The following is a 25,425-nucleotide window of genomic DNA, read 5'->3' as shown; positions in this document are numbered from 1 at the left end:
TTGCATATCAATAGGGAATGGGTTGTTCTTTCTAAATTAGGCAGAAAAATGGGGGGCCCGTGGGCTTACTTTTTTGCCCCATTTGAATATTTGTTATTTTTCAGTTTTTTAGAGTAAAAAATAAAAGTGCTCAAATTACCATTAATGTATAATTAAAGTGACAAAAGTGTATCATTTCACGCATTACTGCCAAATATTTTAATTACCACGAACCTAGTAAAGATTTACAGCAAAAATTAGCTCGATACAGCTAAAAATGCTGGCACAGCGAGGGTTTAAGTAAAAACAATTTCAGTAAAAAAGGTAAAACTGTGGGTCTACTCAAAGCAAAAAATGATACAATTTCAAAATGGCCGCCAAATGGTCCATATCTTAAAATCCCTGTATAAAAAAATCTACTAAAAATAGAAATGTAAATTTTGACAAAATTTGCATCTGGCAACTTGCTACAGATATTGATAAATTGTATTTTAAAATCTCATAACCTCTTTGATCTTTGTCGAAACGAGACTTCAATGGGACTGAAACCTCAGAAGAATATATCCTTAGGCAAATTGCACCAACTATTTTAATTTGAACCAGTTAGAGTGGAATATAATTCAAAGACTGCAAACTATTGGTAATTTTAGGCTTGTTTAAATTTACTTATTATGTTCAGTCATATATTATCGTTTTACCAGAGATCCATTTATCTTAATTGCAGGTCATCGTTAGCTAAGATACTTGGAGAGTCCAATGGGCACGCAAACAGCAAATAATGGAGGGACAGACTGTGTTGTACATGGCAGCATTCCTTATAAGCTCCACATCTCTATTTTTGTAAAATGACTATTTTGGAGTAACATTACACCTCTTGTTGATATTTATGGGACAAGTTCTCCAGCAACAAGCTTTCATTACCTTGATCTCTGAGAATTAAGATTTGACATTGTACCGGGTACTTATTTTCCTATTTTGTATACTTGTAATGTGTTCAATATCTTGTCTGCTGCATATATATATTTGGGGATTAATAAACTGTTAGCATTTCTAATTGTAATGCTGAACCTTATACATGTTTCTTTTAGGCTCAATATTCTTCCGTATTAAGTCACTAACAAACTGTGTAAAAGTTTATCCCATCAAAGGCTTTTTGAAATATCTAAATAAAAGAAAAAATAAAAGAATATTAACCAAATGAATAAGATCTTATGCAACATTTTCCTCACTGAATGACTCAAGTTAATTGTTAGGGTTATGTTGGGACAGGGTACACATTGAATAATAAGGCGAGTCTTCAAATTTTGTTACTGAAATGGTTAGTTCTCTACATTTTATATTAATGCAATAGAACTCTTCAGAGATAGAGATGTTATATTAATTATGTATATTCCATCCTTGTATGTTAGAGAGTTGCCTGCCCTTGCCAGTAGGTGTTGATTGCAACACCATGTGTTTGTGAAGGTAACATCACATTGTTCAGAGATAATGACGTCATTTTAGCCCACAAAATAATGACACACAATTGATACATTCCTGCAAGGCATGTAACTCTGTATTATGCAAAGTTGGTAGAATATTACACAGAAAAAAACAACAACTAGAAGTTAGTTGTGGTCAATCATTTACTTTTAGAAGAAAAAAATAATCAACAACAAAAGGTAGTCATAATCATTTCCAGAGGAATTCATTAAATAAACTTGAAGTAACGCTCGAGCGATTTAGTGCGAAGAGCGAAATATCTGGCGCAGGAAAATAAGATATACCTATGTACGTATGTCTTATATATTCTTATTGTCAATATGTTTCGTTTACACCATGGACTCATCATTTAGATTTAAAATAATATTTTCATATAAAAATGAAATACATGTACGTATTTGAAACCAAAGTTATATAAAAGAATACCATGACACGGTTACTAATGCTCACAAAAAAGAGGAAGCATGTATTGTCATAAGATTGTTATCATTTTAAATGAATTATGAAAGTATATAAAAAAAAAACATTTTTGGAGTCCAACGATTGATTGCATTGCGCGACGCACAGATCATGTGTCAAAATATTCACCATTTTGACTTTGAAATAGAATTTCATCAATTTTAAAGTTCCATGATATCTATAATGATGTACAGACAGTCAGACGTGTCTATAAACACTAGCCAAGTTACAAGGAAATTTCATCAATTGCTCCATATTTCGTTATAATTTGGTAATAATCTTTTGATTGATATTAATTTGTCACCTGAGATATTTGCTCTCACCTTTAATGGGTCATGGTGTTACATACAGATTAAAATTCTAGGTCAAAATCAGAGTTGAAGAATGGCCGTCTGTTTGGTTTTAGATTATAAGAGGAACATTCTAGGTCACAATCAAGCCATCCTCGATACTCCAGGGGTTCTGATCACTTACAATCTCAACACCCCCTGGAATATCTCATAGTAAAACCGAAGGCAGCTCAGAGGAAAAAATCTGAACCAATCACAGGCCAGCAGTTTCCTTTGAAGACAACAGAGGTAGCAAAGTCCAACTTCAAAGCCACACAGTTAACCACATTGTACTGTTATATGGCTCTTTTGATGTGCATCAAAGGATTAAATTACCTGTTCTATTGCCTCCAGTTTTGCTATGACATATAGTCCATGGGTGAAGAGATCGTAAGTGATTGGAACCCCTGGAGTATCGAGGATGCAATCAGGGTTGATTGGCTGTCTGTCTGAAGTCTGAAGCATGATGACATGTTTATTTTACGGATTATTTCAAATGGAAAAAAAATCTTTTATTGCTCAAAGAAAAAGTTGCATAGAATAATTTCCACACTAATTATGAGACTATTTTCTAAACTGATTTGTTTATATAATTCATTTTAAAATGCATTAGATAATTTGTAAGTTAATTGAGAGGATTCTGTTTGTAGTGCAATTACAAACACAATTCGAAATAAAATATAAATTGATTGGCTTGTGTTGATTCCTTTTGTATTTTCTTAGAAGAACTCAAACCATACGAAAGATAGGGTTACCTACGTAACCACGAATTACGAAATACGAAAGATAGGGTTACCCACGAATTGCGAAATACGAAAGATAGGGTTACTTATTTAGCCACGGATTAAAGATTACGGAAGATAGCTATAGGACTACCCAAGGATTTATATTATGTGGGTTACCTATTCAACCACAGATATTAAATAGGCAATATTACCCAAGGTCATGGGAAATATGACATTTCAAAGGTTGACCAATTTATGTTGGCATTACACTGGTACTTCAAATGAAAATTAGTTCGACGCATCATTATAGAAATACCGTGATATCTACACGTGGTAACTCAATAATGAAGGCGGTGTCCTGTGGATAGAAGTTAACCACATTCAAATCATACAAAACAAACGTATTTTGCTTTGGTGCAAAGCAAATTGTATTTTGTTTTGATGCAAACGTATTATTTTTAAACCCCAAATGCACTCTGTTTTGCATGATTCTGAATTAAGGTACATTTTGCACGAGTTTTGACACACGCACAAAAAAAAAATACTGGCACTCATGTCTTAATTCTCACTTCTGAGAATTAAAATAAAAAATATTATCCTGAAAGGTATTTATCAAATATCAGTTAAAATTTTCAAATATTGTTTGTGTAAACCGTATAATTTAAGGATAAAAAATCTACTATTGTAGAATGATTAATTTTTCTTTGCTTTCATACCAACATTGACGTATCGATTTGAAAAAAATAATCCCATGAAAAATCAATGGATCCGTACGTTTTAACTATTTTACTGTATTTATATGTTGTCTGAAAAAAATAGTCACAGACTAAGCCTTGGTGTCACTTGGCTTGGTTTTTTTTTAAGTTTCATCGGGTTATGATTTTTTTTTTTTTTTGCAAACTTTTGTGAGAATTGGTTTATACATGGATTCGCATAGTTTGCATACCACTATGAATTAAAAAAAAATGTGAGATCAATGCTCCACCGCCGACAGAGAAATAAACAATACCCATCATTTGAACAAACTGGTATACAATCGTATTTATATGTGTCTAATTAAAGAGACAATTCACTCAGGCAAATTCTTTTACATAACCAATAAGCAAACTATAGCATAAATGTATTGTTCTACATTTCTTATGAAACATATAACGTAAAACATTGACAAATTCTACAACATTGTTAAGTATTTTAATTAATATCGTTGAAATATCAAATCGTTGATCAATACGATTAAGCAGGTACAATATTAACTCTGTACCCATACCCGAGCCAAAGTCACGCACGTTAAACAAATGAACTACATAACCACTGAGAAGGTTTAAAATGATTTTTTAGGCAAGACAATTCACCTAATAAGGTAAACACATACTGTCAGAGCGATTTGAGCAGTTCTAGCCAAAAGTTCATTACTTTACGAGCAAGGGACAGGGTTCGGCATACAAGAAGTTCGACCACAATATGTAATGGCGGACAGCGAGCAAGTTTAACATTTCACACGCATTTCACAACCATGGGCTTTTCTGGCATATCACAGAAAAAAGACTGATCTAATTTCCATTAGAACTGGTTTGTTTCCGATATATGTACACATTTTAATGTTCTCTTAGACTGAATTGTCCCTTTAAAAGTTTACAAATTTGCTTAAATTAATTACATGTACTTTAATTTGATCATTTAATTTTAGGAGGTAATGGGTGAAATATTATAAAATCTTGAAATAGGGTCTTTTGAGATGTCTAGAGACTTGATAAGTGTACTGAAACCTACATTAAAAGTAGATTACAGTTAAACGACCTAACATAGAAATGGCACTCAAATAAATTATTTAAATATTATGTGTCAAGAGTGTCATTTTTATGTTAGGTCATGATCAATACATATATATAATGGTCAATTACATAGATGCTGAAATCCTTCAAGAAGTTCGACCAAAGTGTGTAATGGCGGACAGCGAGCAAGTTTGAATATTTCACACACGTGTCACCACCATAGACGTTTCAGGCATATCACAGTAACACTGACTGATGTAATTTCCATAAGAAGTTGTTTTATCTGATATATATACAAATTTTAATGTTCTCTAAGACTGAATTGTCCCTTTAACACATACATGTATATGATATAATTTATTTTGCTTTTGGTGCGTTCATAATCAGTACTTAATTCTATATAGGGCATAGTGCCATGGAATTTTTTCGGGATGCAATAAATTATTTTTGATATTTATATTTTGACTTAATAAGCTCAAACGTTTCAATGGTGGTAATGGTTTAAAGTAAGTAACTTTTGTAACTGAAGAAAAATACTTATTCGCCTATTTTTAATAATTTTCGTCGACGGTGGTGCATCTTTAATATCTTTAGCAACAATAAAAAATTTGTTTAAAAATAAATCTCGACCAGGAACATAATATATTCATCTAATACAACATTTGACATGTAATTGAAATTAATTCTCTAGACAGCTTATGAATGTAATGCTATAGTCATCGAGTGCTTTCTACATTCTAGAAAACTGATTCCAGGCAATATAATTACCGGGACACTTATGTAGCGTAAACATAATACTGGTAATCCGAATTGGCTAGTGATCTTGCTGTATATCACCGGTATTAACACCCCTCGATATTCCAGGAGTTACTATCACAGTCGTAATATCCGTTCCAAGTATATGCCATGGTAAAAACTAAAGGCTCTGTTTGCAATCACAGACGAGACAGGTAATTTGGTCCTTTTGGTACGTTTAACGGTACATTGTATAACTTTTATTTATGCGGTCGCTTTCTGAAATCTTCTAAATAAGTCTATAACGACAGGAATAATAACCCCTGCAATATCGAGGACGCAGTATCAGATCCATTTACTTTAACGAATATGCTGGTTTATGAATTGTGAGGACTTAATGGTATTAAGATTTAAGGAATCGGTTCACAAGAGCGCATCAATGTGGTAATTATGTAAACATTCTTTTCAATCTTTAAAAAAAACACTACATATGACTTGGTAAATGATTGAAGTAAATATAGTTATCCTCTACTTAAGTACACCACACAGCCAATTAAAAACGATGAAAATGACTTAGATTCCACACATACACCTACCAACCAAAACGTTGTAACTAACTTAGATTGTATAGCTCTACGTCAACCAACCAAAAACGATGTGACTAACTTAGATTGTATAGCTGCCTACCAACCAAAAACGATGTAACTAACTTAGACTATATAACTCTACGCAAACCAAATTGCAACCAAAAACGATGTAAATGACTTAGATAATATAACTCTACGCCAACCAACCAAAAACCATGTAAATGACTTAGATTATATAACTCTACGCCAACCAACCAAAACGTTGAAACTGACTTAGACTCTATAACTCAGCTAACCAAAACGACACTAGTCTTTACATGGGTAACATTACACTGGAACGGCCAATCGGAGGCGACGTTACAAATGACTTGTACTACTTTTCCACTGCTTGGGCCAATCGCAGGCGACGTTACAAATGGCTACACTACATAAACAAAAGGCTAATGCAGTGAAAATGTGAATATGAAACGAATATATGGTTAATGGTCTGGGCAATTATAAGAGAAAGTGTCTATGGATAGATAGTTTCAAAACAGGCGAACAATGTGTAATAATCTAAAACAATCTAAGTGGTATATATTAATGTATTCGATCCTGTACCTGAACACCATAACTCAAAGAAATATAGATTTGCGTTAATGAATCTCTAAGGTGAAACTAGAGAAGATTGATTTGATTGTCAAGATGTTGTCTTGGATCTTGGATTGACCCGAAAAATAACTTGCTCTGATTGCCTCTGAAGCATCTTACAACGAAGAGTTCATTGAAAACCATGGCTTTTCCCTTTGACTATATATGGCATAAAGACATCATAAAAACATGTAACTGTCAATGACATTTAGATATAGCACATACATTGCCTAATTGTGTGCGAAACATTTTCTTCTAAATATAAGTACCACGCGTAGCCAACTACAAGCAACGTTGTAAATGTTTAAAGGTACTTATCCTTTACACCAGGCAGCCAACCAAAACGATATAAACGACTTCGATTACCTCATTTTGCGCCATCCAACCAAAACGAATGCAAGTGGATAAGCACTTAAAAAGGGATAAACGTATTACAACACTGGTACGGTCAACCAAAGGCAACGTTATAAATGACTACATATACATGTATATAGGCAGTTAAATAGGCGTTGACTTAGTAATTCAACTGTTGGAATTATGTAAACACTTCATCAGTCAAACAAACGATTTGAAATCGATATACATGTATGCTAAATGCACTGGACAACTAAAGTGGTCTGTGGTACATTACCGTATAAATTCTCCCTACCTTGAGACATTTTTACAAGTTTCAACACTAGAGGAAGAACAATATGATTTGTAATAATGTAAACAATTTTAGCAGAATAGATATAAAACGAATATCTGTACCTGGACATCATGGCTCAGAGAAATATAATTTATGTTAATTACAGGTAATACACATCAGTATAACAATTGTTAAAACATGGTCACTACAAAATAGTATTTTCTATATACACAACTAAAACCTCTAAGTCTAATATGTACAATATATGCTATTAAAATAAAGATTCGTGGTCATCATTTAAAAATGAGATCAAAGGGTCCCACCTGTCATCTGACTACATTGACCAAATAATATCTACTGTAAACCAACTTTCATTCGCGTGCGATTTACTTTCGCAAATTTCGCGAACCAAGTAAATTCGCGAAAGTTTATCTCCGCGAATTAATATCTATACCATCTATATTGATAGGAATTATCATTCAATTGGTAAGTCTACGAATGTTATTTTAAATTCATTTTTTTTTATTTTAAAATGGAAATCGCGAAAATTAGTAGTTGGTTTACAGTATGTAACAAACTCGCCCTCACAAAGTATAACGAATCTTAATTATTAAAAACTAACAAGAAAATAGGAATAGATTTAGCGGGATTTTCATGAGGATGGCTGTTGCGGCCATTTTGCACTGGCCCAAAAATTAGTCTTCCAAGATTCCAGAAAAGGTCCAACTCAATCCCAACAAAGAAACTTGTGATGAAGGTGGATTGTTTCTGTAAGTGACGGTAGACGGCGCACGACGACTGGCGGAACAATATGGGTATATTTGGCCTTTTGGTTCGAATGGCCTGATACACAGTCGTATCACAAAGAGATCAGCTGTCATCAATATCAACATAGGTAATGCTATAACTTACAATACAATTAAACGGTTACCCTATATCAAGTATCATAGGTTTATGGTAAATCTAGTGGTATTCCATGAGGATGTAAATTGCTAACAGTTAACAGTTGATGCGTAAAATATAGATATACCAATTGTTAAAACGTATCCCAATGTCTCGGAAAAAAACCCTGGCTTAAATCGAGATATTTCATATAGTTTCATAAAGAGGAAAAACTTATAATGGTTTGTCAGACTTACGTCTGCATTTTTGGTTCGGGAAAACTAATCTTAATCACATACATTTCACATTGCAATATACAGGAGGCTGCCAGGTATTGGAAGTGTGATGTTGTTCCACTTTTCTCCTATGAAGTAGGCTACGGACTTTGCCTACCTTGGATCAATGTGAAGTCGTCTCTCTGAATCAATGTTTGACAATCTGGACAACGTGCGCTGCTTTCTCGACTGCATATTACGACGGATTTATCACAGTTGGAACAACCATAGAGTTTTAGAAGCTTCACTGCGAAAGCTTCATAGCCATGCTGTAGACTGAATGCTAGTTCAAATTCCACTCGCTTTGAAGCATACTGAGAACCCGATAGGTTAACAGTATTGGGAATGAAAAACACGCGCACTTCAATATTGTTGTCACCCAGGTCAAGCTGTATGAACCCTGAAGCCTTCCGCCGGTTTGGAGGAGCGATAGTTCCTTTGAACACACGTGCATCTCTTCTACTCTGCGAATGGTCCTCAGGGGACAGCCCAGGATTGTCGTGTCCCGGGTATGAGACACTTTATTCCTTCAATCGATGTCCCCATCCACTCTCTTGGATATTTTGGTCTCAAGACTGATCTCCCGTATTGCTGCATCTTTTTTATCATTGCTTGTGCATCTAGAAGAGCTGCAGTGTCACCTTTCTGGCCAGTCGTGCCGATTCCAATGATGCTTTTTAAGACAAAATTGTAAAATAATGACATTGCTGATGGTATTTTGTCATGCCATATCTCGACTTGCTCAAGAACATCTGTAACTGTGTATCTTCTAAGGCACAGCCTGTGCCTAATTGCTATCAACCATTCCATGAACTCTAATTCACTTTCTTTCCGTTTCCGGTAGCATAACTGATTCGCACATGCCATATTCTGGATGATTTTCTCGTAACATTCGATGATTTCCGTGATATCCTGAGGATTGTCGACATATTCTAGGAACACCAGTGAATCGTCAGATTTGGCATATCGTTTGCTTTCGAATGGCAATTTTCAGTCGGTAGGAATTGTTGTCCTCGTGAACAGACAAACCTTCAACGTTTATTTGCTTGGCTTGAAATAGATGATTATACCATATTATTGCTTTTTTCAACCCAGGATCGAATATCATCCTTCTCGACTACCATAGTAACCACGTCAGAGATCATATTCTGGATGAAGTATTCGCTTTTACCTGAATATACTCATTGGTTTTACACCTTACCTTCCCACTGGAGAGAGAAGAATCCATTGTATTCCGTTAGCAACCTTCCACCATTCCTTGAAATTTAGTTTCCGCTGTAGCAAATTCACTTACATGAATACGTACGATTTTAATTCCTCCTGTGTAAATCCGTAATCCATTCTCTGTGTCCAGTTTGCCGTGAACCTTTTCTGCAGATTTATCAAACAATCCTGCATGCCGTCCTTTGCAACACCGTAAATATCGTCTCAGCCTGTGTCTAAAGTCTTCTTGATGTTGTCTCTTTTTTCCGGTTTCAACAAGAGCAGCGTTCCCCTTTTAGCGGACCTATTCTCCTTGCAGTACTGTGCCAAACATATGGTATATATGTTACCAGAAGCTGTTTTTGAACGATCAAGCTATCGTGTCTTCTTCGTCCTTGCACGTCGGACACAGTTCTAGTGCCTTCTTGAAGCATTCCTCCGCTTTTTCGGTTTCGTCTGGTCTACAGAACGAGTAAAACCTACCAAGATGAGCAAGGAAGCTGGCATCATTCGGAAAGTTATTTGTCAACCTTTCTAGTACCTGAAGTCGCTCTGAAAAGTTTGGTGGATTTGAATGAATATCATTCATAACTCTTGACAAAACTGGTTTCCTTCGTAGTTCTGTTGTCTGGCCAACGTCTTTGTTGTCACGGAAAATGAATATTCTTGTTAAGCAATGTACAATTATGTCAGTTGAAACTCCACCCCTCAACTTCTTGCTGCTGGCGTAATCGATCAGTTCAAGACAAAATTGTGACAGATTTAGCTTTGCAGAGTAGCTCAGCTCATTACCGCAGCGTCCAGAGGTTTTCTTGTCACTTCCAAGAATACATTCCAATATTTCTTTTGCAATCAAGTAATGACAAGTCCGTATGTTCTTTCGTCTTCCCTCAGTATCGTCTGGGACGATGAACAAGTTGATAGGATAAGGAAAGTCGTCAATGTCAACCGCATAATTGGACGGTTTGTGCAACAGCTCTGTAAAAAATTGACAAGGCAAAGACGTATGTCCATAAAAGTAAGCAAGGGATAAGTATCCAAGGATTCTGACTGTCTCGTCCATGGATTTGGCGGAGTGATTGATATGGTGTTGTAGATAACCTCTGACATATGACGTCAAGCCCGTGAATTCGTGAAGAAAGGCTGTTAATCCAAACTCATAGAGACAATGGAGACGTTTGCTTTTAACCTCTTCATAGAGTCGTTTAAGTTCATTTACCTTTTTCTGGTCATCTTTGCATTGCTCTATGTACTGTAGAGCTAGGTTCTTAGCTTCACCAACGGACACATGACCTTTGAGTTTCTGAAAAGATACTTTTTTGTCATTTTCTTGGAACGGATGCCGTTTCACACAAATTATAATGATCGGGCTTCTAGCATTCAACTCTCTGAACATTGATTTAACCTTCATTTCATCCTCTCCATCGACCAGTAAAATCACTGGTAGGAATGTTTTGTCATAAAGGAATTCAATCCTCTCCTTCAGCGTTCTGATAGACGTGTACGTCCTTGTTTTCAAATGTACACATGGTACTTGTGTATGGAAATCCCACAGTAGCCTCTGGGAAAGTGTTGTTCCTCCTGATCCAGGGTCGTGGTAGAGGTACAGAAGACAGCCGCGATTTTCATTAATATGATCTTGAATAATGAGTGTAAATTTGTCTCTCAAATCCCTTGGAACATCCAGAGATCTAGAGTCGCATCCATACCACGTAGACCAATGTAGCGTGCCACCTCGATAGAATTTCTTTTTTTCCTCTTGGAGAACATTCAGTTCATCTTCTACGTTTGCGTACGGACATGTACGAAACAAAACATCCACATCTTCACGTAACCATGCTGCGTTTTCATCGGTTATGTTATTGTTTAGGCACTCGTCTGAATGAGGTAGTTCAAACTTTTTATTCTTCGGGGTCTCACTTCTTTTTAGGAAGCTGGTTAACCCGCTCATCATGTCTTTTAGCTCTAATTGGAAGATTGTGAGGGTCTGTTTGTACTCGCTACAAAGTAATTCATACACAGCTTGTCCCATTGAAGTGGTTGGATTGGAAGACATAAATAAGACAAATTTAGGTGCTGGCTCGATGCTTTCGTCAAGTTTCAACACCATCTTTTGCAAGAAAGGGGCGATGGTTTCATCTGCCGGCCATATCAATACAACAGTCAAAATGGTGTAACCACTTGCAAATTTTCTCAGCTGCTCTATGTGCGCATCAAGAGATGTCTGCACGGTTTTGTACCATACGCGAACGTCATCAGGTGGATTGATCTTGCTATTTGGATCATCTCGTCGACCTCGAATGAAGCACCATCTCGTTCCTTCTTCTACGATGCTTGGCGCTGGTTCTCTCCATGTGCTGACGTGTAAAGATCTTTGACTTGAAATAAATTGCTCATTTTCTCGCAGTAATCCTATGTCTCTGCTATGTGAATCCATATCGAAGACCGCAATCCATGGGATTAGAGATATTGCTCCAGCGCGTGGCAATCCTCGAGGGATGTCACCTGATATCAGAACAAAATGGTCCTTTCTCAGGTTAATAATTTTTTCTAGTTCTCGAATTGTCTTGTAGATAACTGGCGATCCACTATTTGCGTCGGATTTCAGTTCACCTTCTTGGCTGTTACCATATTCTTCAATCTCCTGTTTAGTTGGTGAAGGCAATGAGTGGCTGTTGAACCATCCGAATATTTGTGCATATTCATTTTCTGTTGGATCGCACACTTTATTTGTTGAGAGAGGTCTATACCACAATTGTGATTTTGTGATTTCTTGCACGTCATCTGAGTATGAACATTTCACAATACAAGGCACACTATGTCTATTTCTGTTGGACAATTTAAGCACTCCGAATAATCTACCGTTTAACGTAGTTTCAAAGTACGAAAATTCAGGCCTAGTTGTGAAAATGTCTTTGTCAAAGAGATCCTTAGAGTGCTGAAATTGACACATTGATGTCAGTCCTTGAAGTTGCAACTTCCCATTCGCTTGCATGCTTGCACCAATAACTATGTAAGATGTTTTTTCGGAGGGTGTATTCCACATGCTGACAATGTCTATCATGCATTTTAAAGGACGAGTATATGCATTTTCGCTGACAAACCTTAAACTCTTGCCTTCTGGTCTTGATAATAATTGTTGCAATACCGTCCGGTTTTCTAAATCGTTACTTTTCTGTGCTGTAAAACCATGCGGATTTTTCCAAAGATGACCCATTTTGATTTCTGAATTATTCTGGAGGCTGATAGACGTTTTTCTTTTATGCTTCTTTCTAGTAACTGTTTTCCAATCCCAAGAATCACATTCAGTAATGTCATTATTGTCTACAGTGTCCTCATTTCGTGGCGTCAGGCTGTCGCCGTCACTTCCGTTTCCTTCACCTGAGGATGCTATCAAAATGTTGTTTTCTGAGTCATTTACACTCTTCCCATTTCCAATTGGTGTCGTAGATAGCTCACAAAACTCGTTTTCTGATAAGGAAATATCACTTCCAAAGTCTTGTGCAGTATGAAATGAAGTATTGGTATCCACGCTTGAACATGCCGATTCAGGTCTCGATGCTGTCTGTTTGGTATGACTTTTGATTTTATTGGTAGGTTTTCGCGTCAATGATCTTAACATTATCTCACCTTTTTTGGTATATCTTTTGAATGATTGTGGATATTTGTCGACGAACAAATCGAGAGGAAGTCCTGCTACCTCGCTGAATTGCTTACCAGAGAAATGCTTTCCGTACACCTTCTTAAATGTTTCTTCCGCTGTCCGCTGCGGCATCGGCGAAGGATTTGACAGCAACTTCGGGTTCAGTATGGTATTCAGGAGTCCGACCATTACCTCATCTCGATTGAGATCTGCTTCCCCACGAGCTGAAACAAAAATACATATATATCGTCCTACAGTTAAAATGCTGAGCGATGGTATGTACTGTGCAGAAACTACCAGTTTTATAGATGATACTTGCTCATGTGCAACAAACTGTACTGACAGATATTGTAAAGGCAAAGGTATGTATTGTAAAGTAAGTTTTTGATGGGTAATCATTGTTCTTTTAGTATTTCCATATTGTGTCAGTGATATTACACACTGACCAGAATTACTGGGACTGTTTGCGAAGGCGTTTATATCTTTCCCATGGCAGTAAAGGAGTACATTCTCATTCGGTTTAATGGATTAATCTTTTCCTGTACATCGATGAAGCCTCTCGCTTCGAACAAAACCAAAAAAATATCGGCAATTTGCTTTCGTATTGAATGTCATCTACAAGGGAATGATTGCAGGATAAACAGAATTATGCCATGGGCTAGGAGGGTCCCACATGCACCCCCCCCCCCAAACCTCCGAACCAATATTTTTCTTAACCCTTATGACCCACTGATCACAAATCAAAATGTTAACATTGCATAAGTTGGGATGAACTTCCGGTTATGACGTCGTCAAGATGGCCGCCATCTCAAATTTCACTAAAAAATGAAAACTAGTCATAACATTGAAATTTTTCAACCGAAGTAGACAAATGAGGTATCAAAATGACCACAATAAAACACGAAAAACACATCAGGACCAAATAACCAAATATATGTAGTGATTTTTACGCAGGAAGTGAAAAAATAGGATCTTAAGCTCAAAAATGGTAATTTTTTAGTAAATTTTTCATATTTTGCTTGACGCAACAAAAACGTTTTCCAACCGCAAACTATTATTTCTAATTAGTTTTTTGTCCACTTACATTTAACAATAAAGCTGCATTTAAACACAGTTTAACAATGATTCCCACTCAGTTTAACAATGAACTCGGTAATGTGGCAGCTAATTTGAACATTTAACAATGGAATCCACTCGGTAAGTGGCAGCTAACTAAACATTTAACAATGATTCCACTTGTAAGTGGCAGCTAATTAAACATTTAACAAATGATTCCACTCGGTAAGTGGCAGCTAATTAAAACAAAAACAACTCGGTAAGTGGCAGCTAACTAAACATTTTAACAATGATTCCAAGGTAAGTTGGCAAGCTAATTAAACATTTATACAATGATTCCACTCGGTAAGTGGCATGCTAACTAAAGCATTTAAACAATGATCCACCGGTACCACCACTCGTAAGTGGACAGCGTATCCATTAAACATTTAAACAATGATTCCACACGGTAAGTGGCAGCTTATTAAACATTAATCAATGATTCCACTCGGTAAGTGTGGCAGCTAATTAAACATTTAACAATGATTCCACTCGTAAGTGGCAGCTAATTAAACATTTAACAATGATTCCAACTCGGAAAGATGGCAGCTAAGTAAACATTTAACAATGATTCCACTCGGTAAGTGGCAGCTAATTAAACATTTAACAATGATTCCACTCGGTAAGTGGCAGCTAATTAAACAATTAAACAATGATTCCCACTCGTAAGTGGCAAGCTAATTAAACATTTAACAATGATTCCACTCGGTAAGTGGCAGCTAATTAAACATTTAACAATGATTCCACCTCGGTAAGTGGCAGCTAACTTTTAAACATTTAACAATGATTCCACTCGGTAAGTGGCAGCTCTAATTAAACATTTAACAATGATTCCACTCGTAAGTGGCAGCTAATTTAAACATTTAACAATGATTCCACTTGGTAAGTGGCAGCTAACTAAAACATTTAACAATGATTCCACTCGGTAAGTGGCAGCTAACTAAACATTTAGAACAATGATTTCCACTTGGTAAGTGGCAGCCACTCGGTAAGTGGCAGCTAAAACATTTAACAATGATTCCACTCAACCAGTAAGTGGCAGCTAATTTAAACATTTAACAATGATTCCACTCGGTAAGTGGCAGCTAACTAAACATTTAACAATGATTCCACTCGGTAAGTGGCAGCTTATTAAACATTTAACAATGATTCCACTTGGTAAGTGGCAGCTAATTAAACATTTAACAATGATTCCACTCAGTAAGTGGCAGCTAATTAAACATTTAAAACAATGATTCCACTCGGTAAGTGGCAGCTAATATAAACATTTAACAATGATTTCCACTTGGTAAGTGGCAGCTATTAAACATTTAATCAATGATTCCACTCGGTAAGTGGCAGCTAACTAAACAATTAACAATGATTCCACTCAGTAAGTGGCAGCTAATAAAACAATTAACAATGATCATCCACACTCGTAAGTGGCAGCTAACTAAAACATTTAACAATGATTCCACTCGGTAACAATAAACGCATTTCACAATGATTCCACACGGTAAGTGGCAGCTAATTAAACATTTAACAATGATTCCACTCTAGTAAGTGGCAGCTAATTAAACATTTAAACACAATGATTCCACTCATAAGTGGCAGCTAATTAAACATTTAACAATGATTCCACTGGTAAGTGGCAGCTAATTAAACATTTAACAATGATTCCACTCAGTAAGTGGCAGCTAATTAAACATTTAACAATGATTCCACTCAGTAAGTGGCAGCTAATTAAACATTTAACAATGATTCCACTTCGGTAAGTGGCAGCTAACTAAACATTTAACAATGATTCCACTCAGGTAAGTGGCAGCTAAAAACATTATAACAATGATAAGTCCACTCGGTAAGTGGCAGCTTAATAATAAACAATGATTCCACTTGGTAAGTGGCAGCTTAAAACAATGATTCCACTCAGTAAGTGGCAGCTAATTAAACATTTAAACAATGAATTCCACTCGGTAAGTGGCAGCTAATTAAACATTTAACAATGATTCCACTCGGTAAGATGGCAGCTAATTAAACATTTAACAATGATTTCCAACTCAGTAAGCAATTAAACATTTAACAATGATTCCACTGGTAAGTGGCAGCTAATTAAACATTTAACAATGATTCCACTCGGTAAGTGGCAGCTAACTAAAACATTTAACAATGATTCCACTCGGTAAGTGGCAGCTAGATTCCACTCGGTAAGTAAACAAACATTAACAATGATTCCACTCGGTAAGTGGCAATTTTACATTTAACAATGATTCCACTCGGTAAGTGGCAGCTAATTTAAACATTTAACAAAATGATTCCACTCGGTAAGTGGCAGCTAATTAAACATTTAACAATGATTCCACTCGGTAAGTGCAGCTAATTAAACATTTAACAATGATTCCACTCGGTAAGTGGCAGCTAATAAACATTTTCATAACAAAGATTCCACTCGTTAAGAGGCAGCTAATTTAACATATAACAATGATTCCACTCGCGGTAAAGTGGGCAGCTAATTAAACATTTAACAATGATTTTCCACTCGGTAAGTGGCAGCTAATTAAACATCTAACAATGATTCCACTCGGTAAGTGGGCAGCTACATTAAACATTTAACAATGATTCCACTCGGTAAGTGGCAGCTAATTAAACATTTAAACAATGATTCCACTCGGTAAGTGGCAGCTAATTAAACATTTAACAATGATTCCACTCGGTAAGTGGTCAGCTAATTAAAACATTTAACAATGATTCCACTCGGTAAGTGGCAGCTATTAACATTTAACAATGAAATCCACTCGATTCGTAAGTTGGCAGCTAATTAAACATTTTTAACAATGATTCCACTCGGTAAGTGGCAGCTAATTAAACATTTAAAACATCATTCCACTGGTAAGTGCAGCATTATTAAACATTTAACAATGAAATCCACTGGTAAGTGGCAGCTAATACATTTCCACTCGGTAAGTGGCAGCTCATTACTAAACATTTGATTTTCACTCGGTAAACTAAACATTTTGAATTCATAAGTGTCAGCTTAAACATTTTAACAATGTTTGTAAGTGGCAGCTAATTAAACATTTAACAATGATTCCACTCGTCTACCCCAAATAGTAAACATTTAAACAAATTCCACTCGGGTGGCTTTTTTGTCAACAATGATTCCACTCAGTAAGCAGATATATAACATTTAAAAATGGTTTCCACTTATATTTACAGCGAATTGGCATTTTAACATATCCACCCGGTAAGTGATTAAACATTTAACAATGATTCCATTGGTGATGGCAGCTAATGGTAAATTTAAATATCTGATTCCACTTGGTTATAAGTGGCAGAATTACATTTACAGAATGGCATCAGTATCTAAAGATGGAACATGGAAGTATTGGGATACTAATGGTAAGTTATATCTCGGTTCACAATAGAATTATGTTTGACTTCCTTCTACATTCATGTGTTGGTAGTTTTAATGTACAATGTAATACTATTTAATCACAGCAATCTTCATAGGATTCAGTATAGATTTGCTGATAAAATTGTCTTCTACTTAGTTTCTCTAACCATTCAAACAGTGTTTCCCCTAAACATTCTCTGGAACAAGAAATCATCCAAAGTTTTCCTGGAAATAATTTTGTCTCCTTTTCCAGAATGATATTTTTCTCGAGAAAATCTTCCAGCTCATAGACCGAAAATTTTCTAGAAGCAGAAAAGCTATAAATCAAGTGATCGGTAGTTATATTGATTCTAGATGTAGAAGACGCAGATGGATTTCTTTTGCTGTTTCTCCTGGTATTTCTCTGAATTAACCAGCCGCTGTTTCCATTGCAAAGTCTTTGGAATATTACTGATATATATATTGTCCTCAATTGAGATTCTGTAATTATTTCATGATAGCCGAGGGCATTACCTGCACCTATCACCAAATGAATTCCTAACAGTGTATGTTTATGCAGTGTCTGAAAATTCTTTCCAATTGTAGTACGCTATGAGATGAACCAGGATCCATATCTGCTACACACAGGAAATATCAGTTATTCCGGCCATTGTCACATAGCATTGTCACCAGATGGCAGGACAGTCGCAGTAGGGGGAGAGAACTCTATAACATTTTATAATGCAATTACAACAGAAGAGGAAGATAGTGTAGAGAATATTCATTTAGGTAAGTTTTATTAGGTCACCTGAGACGAAGTCTCAAGTGACCTATTCTAATCGCCTTTTGTCCGTCGTCGTGCGTCTTGCGTCGTATGTCCGTAAACAATTTATATTTTTCGACTTCTTCTCCAAAACTGCTGAAGCAATTTCAATGAAATTTTGCACAAACCTTCTAAGGCATAAGGCCAATCAAAATTGTGAATTATATGGTCCCCATCCCCCAGGGGGCTGTGGGAGGGGCCAAAAGGGGTAAAATTGAGTAAAATTTCAAAAATCTTCTTCTTTACTCACAGATGTGGTAGAATCAAATACTCTTCATAGATAGAAAGGTCTTAAGGTCCTTTATAAAAATTGTGAATTATATGACCCTGGGGTCTCACGTTTCCCCCTGGGGAGGGGGTTAAGTTTACTATACTTCATATTGAGAAAACATATTTTTGCGCATTATTTGGTCATTTGTAATAGGAAATGAGTCAAATGTTGTCAGAATTATCAATATGAGATGGCCATTTAATCCTATTAAAAAAAAATTCTATGACTGACCCCAAGGGGCCTTAGGGGCGGGGTCAAAAGGGGTCAAATAGGCTAAAATTTCAAAAATCTTCTTCTGAAATTCTGGAAATGGTAGAATCAAATACTTTTCATAAATAGAAAGGTCTTAAGGTCCTTTACAAAAATTGTGAATTATATGACCCTAGGGTCTCACGTTTCCTCCTGGGGAGGGGGTCAAGTTTACTATAGTTTATATAGGAAAAAAACACATTTATGAGCATTTTTGCTCAATTTTCATAGGAAATGAGTCAAACTTGGTTAGAATTATTAGCCTGAGATAGCATTTTAATATTATATCCACATTGGTCCTGGCCGACCCCCTGGGGCAGAGGGGCGGGGCTAAAAAAGGGTCAAATTGGCTAAAACTTCAAAAATCTTCTAAAATTCTGGATATAGTAGAATCAAATAATTATAGATGGAAAGGTCTTAAGGTGTTTTATAAAAATTGTGAATTATATGACCTTGGGGTCTCACGTTTCCCCCTGAGGAGGGGTCAAGTTTACTTTAGTTTATATAGGAAAAACATTTTTGTGAACATTATTTGCCCAATTTTCGTAGGAAATTAGTCAAACTTGATAAGAATTATTAGCCTAAGATATAGCATTTGAACATCCATATCCGTCCTCGATGACCCCCTGGGGGACCAGAGGGGCAGGACCAAACAGGGTCAAAATGATTAAAATTTCTAAAAATACCTCTAAGTTTACAGGTTTGATGGAAGCAAATACTCTTCATAGTCTAAAAAGTCAAATTTATAAATCACTGACCAACTTCAAGGCCCAGCATATAGTGTTTATATGTCTTTAATTTGTTTCATTATTTGTTTCATTATATATTCTAACTCAGGTGACCGTTAAGGCCCATGGGCCTCTTGTAAAGTATTTTTCATCAGCAATAAATATTTTTGTTGAATCAATGACTGTGAGATAATGTATTCCGAATTTGCATATTACAGAGTTATCTGCACTTGCAAGTAAGTATTGATTGTTACGTCATGTGTTTGCAAGTATTACGTCATACATTTTGGAGAAAACGACGTGATTGTGCTCACAAAATAATGATGCAACAATCGCTACCTACCCGCAAGGGAGCTAACTCTGTAACATGCAAAGACAGAATTGTGGCTCTTGTATACAAGTGGTGAAATTGTTCCAACATACAACCACAAGCCTTCCATTTCTTGGTTGCGAATTAAAAATCCTTTAAACTTGTGTAAAACAATTATCAGAACTTGGTAATTGTTTTACACAAGTTGGTATCTTTCTCTTGACACTCCAGATTTCTTCAACTACCAAAACCAAGCAAGTTTTTAAATAACTCTTTATATGAAAAAAAAGCAAAATAAACCTAAAGGGGAATATATTTAAAACTTTTTTAAACATTAAAGAAACTAAAACGCATCAAATTCTGTTTGTCAAAGATCTTTATTGCATCTGGCACATCTCTTTAGAATATCAGTGTGTACTTTCCATGGTACATGTACCATCATTTCTTTGAAGTTACCCAACCATTTGATTCTCATTTCATCAGAAGTTCACAAAGATTAAAATTCACAGATTGAAAACATAAATGGAAATTCTTATCAATAAATACGATACAGATGGTAATTAGCGGATAGAAACTTTCCGGTATTTACTTGGATCACAAAATCCGCAAAATAAATCACACAAGAAAGAAATTTGGTTTAGAGTAACTTTATAATACTATCTTACAGGTGGTTTGGTAGATTTGAGCTTTGACACGACAAATAAATATTTAGTGAGTGCTGGAGATCGTCATGTACATGTGTTCCATAATGTTACTGGATATAGAGCAACAATTCAGGATCTGATTGAAAAAGAGAAAAAGGCTTCTTCAGCGGTGAGGGACCGTGTCCGTCTACAGATAGCAGATGCTAGGTATGCTACAAGTTCACCACTTTTTTCGCTTATTCTACTAATTTTTAGTATTGTCTGATTTTCTTACACTTTAAATGTATATCACCTCATTCACACTTGAAAAAAATATTTTTGCACTAGGAGAGGGAGCAGCATGGCTTTATGAAAAGACTAGTTTTACTAGTCTCTCAAATTTTTGTTTTCTGTTGCACAAGGCTCTGTAAATCTCTCACCGAGTCGTTACTGCTGCTGGGCAGCTTGCTGGGGATTTCGGTGAGCTCCCTTGTACTATACCATCAGGGGACAACACGTTTTGCTTTGGGGGGAATTAGCTTATCTCCCCTGATGGTTGAGAGTACCAGTGTCCATGGCATGGTTAGTTAATTAACCATGAATTACCAACACAACAAAGTTCCTGGTTCCATGCTTTCTTTATTATTGGTGACTGCCAAAAGTTCCGAAATATTAAATTACAATTATTAAAGCTCCATGTTCTCAGACTCTCCACTCCTGATTGTGACCTTCACTCTCTCTGTTCTTACTCCAACCCTCTACTGTTCTACTCTCTAACTTCTATATTAATCCTATTCTTCATTATAATTAAACTTGTCCAATATCCTATATCTCATTGGCTAATTCCTTAATTAAGCAATAAATGGGTGTGGCCTGACAATTTCAATATGGGCGGAGCTAAACAATCATCAATGACAATTAATACTATTTACCTTTGGGGTACTCAACTGGTCCTACAAGTTCTGACCCAACAGGTGTTGACAATAATACCATAATTAACTCTATTGAGTGACATGTGACAGATAAATGGGTAACAATAAAAGGATAATTCTGTTAGATAAGCCTACAATAAAAGTGTCCATAAGACTTCCTACTGCATCAAAAGAATCTAAAACCAGATTATTCCTAGTTTTGTACTGATCTACTTAATTACTTCTAAACTTTCTAAATACAACAAATTCCTAACATTTTAACTCGTGAAACTCTTCATTTATGAATCAATACAACTTAAACTTAAGGATGTACTCCTCTGAGAAATCAAAATTTTCTTGTATTAAACTTTTTTTCTCATATATATTTTTGGAAATAGGAGTTCATACCATTAAAGAAAAGACATAAAAAGATACCTAGTTGACAAAATATTGGATTTTATGAGAATTTTGCCGTTTTGACCATATACACAAGAGATTAAAGCCATAATTTTCTAATGAGATGTTTGATATCTATGGATGTTTGTAGAATTTATTTCCTGTAGTCTTCTTTAAAAATATACCAGTTTTGATTAATAAAACTAATATTTTTTCTCAGAATAACAACATATGCTACCCCTACCCCTTAATTTTGAGCTACAAAATACACAATTTTCAGCCATTTTTGCCAAATTTAACCCTTTATAGAAAAAGTTCTGGTCTTAAACTTTTGTTGATATTTTGCATATCAATAGGGAATGGGTTGTTCTTTCTAAATTAGGCAGAAAAATGGGGGGGGGGTGGGGGGTGGGGGGGGGGCATGGGCTTACTTTTTTGCCCCATTTGAATATTTGTTATTTTTCAGTTTTTTAGAGTAAAAAATAAAAGTGCTCAAATTACCATTAAATGTAGAAATAAAGTGACAAAAGTGTATCATTTCACGCATTACTGTTAAATATTTTAATTACCATGAACCTAGTAAAGATTTACAGCAAAAATTAGCTCGATACAGCTAAAAATGCTGGCACAGCGATGATTTAAGTAAAAACAATTTCAGTAAAAAAGGTAAAACTGTGGCTCTACTCAAAGCAAAAAATGACACAATTTCAAAATGGACACCGAATGGTCCATATCTTAAAATCCCTGTATAAAAAAAATCTACTAAAAATAGAAATGTAAATTTTGACAAAATTTGCATCTGGCAACTTGCTACAGATATTGATAAATTGTATTTGAAAATCTCATAACCTCTTTGATCTTTGTCGAAACGAGACTTCAATGGGACTGAAACCTCGGAAGAATACATCCTTAGGCAAATTGCACCAACTATTTTAATTTGAACCAGTTGGAGTGGAATATAATTCAAAGACTGCAAATTATTGGTAATTTTAGGCTTGTTTAAATTTACTTATTATGTTCAGTCATATTATCGTTTTACCAGAGATCCATTTATCTTAATTGCAGGTCATCGTTAGCTAAGATACTTGGAGAGTCCAATGGGCACGCAAACAGCAAATAATGGAGGGACAGACTGTGTTGTACATGGCAGCATTCCTTATAAGCTCCACATCTCTATTTTTGTAAAATGACTATTTTGGAGTTACATTACACCTCTTGTTGATATTTATGGGACAAGTTCTCCAGCAACAAGCTTTCATTACCTTGATCTCTGAGAATTAAGATTTGTCATTGTACCGGGTACTTAATTATTTTCCTATTTTGTATACTTGTAATGTGTTCAATATTTTGTCTGCTGCATATATATATTTGGGGATTAATAAACTGTTAGCATTTCTAATTGTAATGCTGAACCTTATACACGTTTCTTTTAGGCTCAATATTCTTCTGTATTAAGTCACTAACAAACTGTGTAAAAGTTTATACCATCAAAGGCTTTTTGAAATATCTAAATAAAAGATAAAATAAAAGAATATTAACCAAATGAATAAGATCTTATGCAACATTTTCCTCACTGAACGACTCAAGTTAATTGTTAGGGTTATGTTGGGACAGGGTACACATTGAATAATAAGGCGAGTCTTCAAATTTTGTTACTGAAATGGTTAGTTCATAGACCCTATAGACTTGTTTTTTCTCTACATTTTACAAAGCAACATTTATATTGATGTAATAGAACTCTTCAGAGATAGAGATGTTATATTAATTATGTATATTCCATCCTTGTATGTTAGAGAGTTGCCTGCCCTTGCCAGTAGGTGTTGATTGTAACACCATGTGTTTGTGAAGGTAACATCACATTGTTCAGAGATAATGACGTCATTTTAGCCCACAAAATAATGACACACAATTGATACATTCCTGCAAGGCATGTAACTCTGTATTATGCAAAGTTGGTAGAATATTACACAGAAAAAAACAACAACTAGAAGTTAGTTGTGGTCAATCATTTACTTTTAGAAGAAAAAAATAATCAACAACAAAAGGTAGTCATAATCATTTCCAGAGGAATTCATTAAATAAATTTGAAGTAACGCTCGAGCGATTTAGTGCGAAGAGCGAAATATCTGGCGCAGGAAAATAAGATATACCTATGTATGTCTTATATATTCTTATTGTCAATATGTTTCGTTTACACCATGGACTCATCATTTAGATTTAAAATAATATTTTCATATAAAAATGAAATACATGTACGTATTTGAAACCAAAGTTATATAAAAGAATACCATGACACGGTTACTAATGCTCACAAAAAAGAGGAAGCATGTATTGTCATAAGATTGTTATCATTTTAAATGAATTATGAAAGTATATAAAAAAAAAACATTTTTGGAGTCCAACGATTGATTGCATTGCGCGACGCACAGATCATGTGTCAAAATATTCACCATTTTGACTTTGAAATAGAATTTCATCAATTTTAAAGTTCCATGATATCTATAATGATGTACAGACAGTCAGACGTTTCTATAAACACTAGCCAAGTTACAAGGAAATTTCATCAATTGCTCCATATTTCGTTATAATTTGGTAATAATCTTTTGATTGATATTAATTTGTCACCTGAGATATTTGCTCTCACCTTTAATGGGTCATGGAGTTACATACAGATTAAAATTCTAGGTCAAAATCAGAGTTGAAGAATGGCCGTCTGTTTGGTTTTAGATTATAAGAGGAACATTCTAGGTCACAATCAAGCCATCCTCGATACTCCAGGGGTTCTGATCACTTACAATCTCAACACCCCCTGGAATATCTCATAGTAAAACCGAAGGCAGCTCAGAGGAAAAAATCTGAACCAATCACAGGCCAGCAGTTTCCTTTGAAGACAACAGAGGTAGCAAAGTCCAACTTCAAAGCCACACAGTTAACCACATTGTACTGTTATATGGCTCTTTTGATGTGCATCAAAGGATTAAATTACCTGTTCTATTGCCTCCAGTTTTGCTATGACATATAGTCCATGGGTGAAGAGATCGTAAGTGATTGGAACCCCTGGAGTATCGAGGATGCAATCAGGGTTGATTGGCTGTCTGTCTGAAGTCTGAAGCATGATGACATGTTTATTTTACGGATTATTTCAAATGGAAAAAAAAATCTTTTATTGCTCAAAGAAAAAGTTGCATAGAATAATTTCCACACTAATTATGAGACTATTTTCTAAACTGATTTGTTTATATAATTCATTTTAAAATGCATTAGATAATTTGTAAGTTAATTGAGAGGATTCTGTTTGTAGTGCAATTACAAACACAATTCGAAATAAAATATAAATTGAT

At 35.4% G+C, this 25,425-nt stretch overlaps 1 protein-coding gene and 1 pseudogene across 3 annotated transcripts in view; one reads left to right on the top strand and one right to left on the bottom strand.

Annotated features, from left to right (window-relative positions):
* LOC138332226 (transducin beta-like protein 2) overlaps positions 1–25,425 on the top strand; it is a 42,738-nt gene extending 17,313 nt beyond the window's left edge. The window contains exons 9-12 of one of the 3 annotated variants that reach the window (XM_069280229.1): positions 17,750–17,799; positions 18,380–18,562; positions 20,822–21,005; positions 23,150–25,425. In XM_069280229.1, the coding sequence (XP_069136330.1) occupies positions 17,750–17,799; positions 18,380–18,562; positions 20,822–21,005; positions 23,150–23,204 (472 nt within the window). In that variant the 3' untranslated portion in view covers positions 23,205–25,425. Of the gene's footprint in view, positions 1–703; positions 2,940–17,749; positions 17,800–18,379; positions 18,563–20,821; positions 21,006–23,149 lie in introns of those variants that run through there. The other 2 variants (XM_069280228.1, XM_069280227.1) reach the window with 2 other exon arrangements.
* LOC138332225 (uncharacterized) lies at positions 5,674–13,987 on the bottom strand (annotated as a pseudogene).

The sequence above is a fragment of the Argopecten irradians genome, chromosome 9, assembly GCF_041381155.1.
Source record: "Argopecten irradians isolate NY chromosome 9, Ai_NY, whole genome shotgun sequence".
NCBI classification, from domain to species: Eukaryota; Metazoa; Mollusca; class Bivalvia; order Pectinida; family Pectinidae; genus Argopecten; species Argopecten irradians.
Note: the sequence above shows the minus strand (reverse complement) of the source record. Positions and strands in the feature narration are given on the sequence as shown.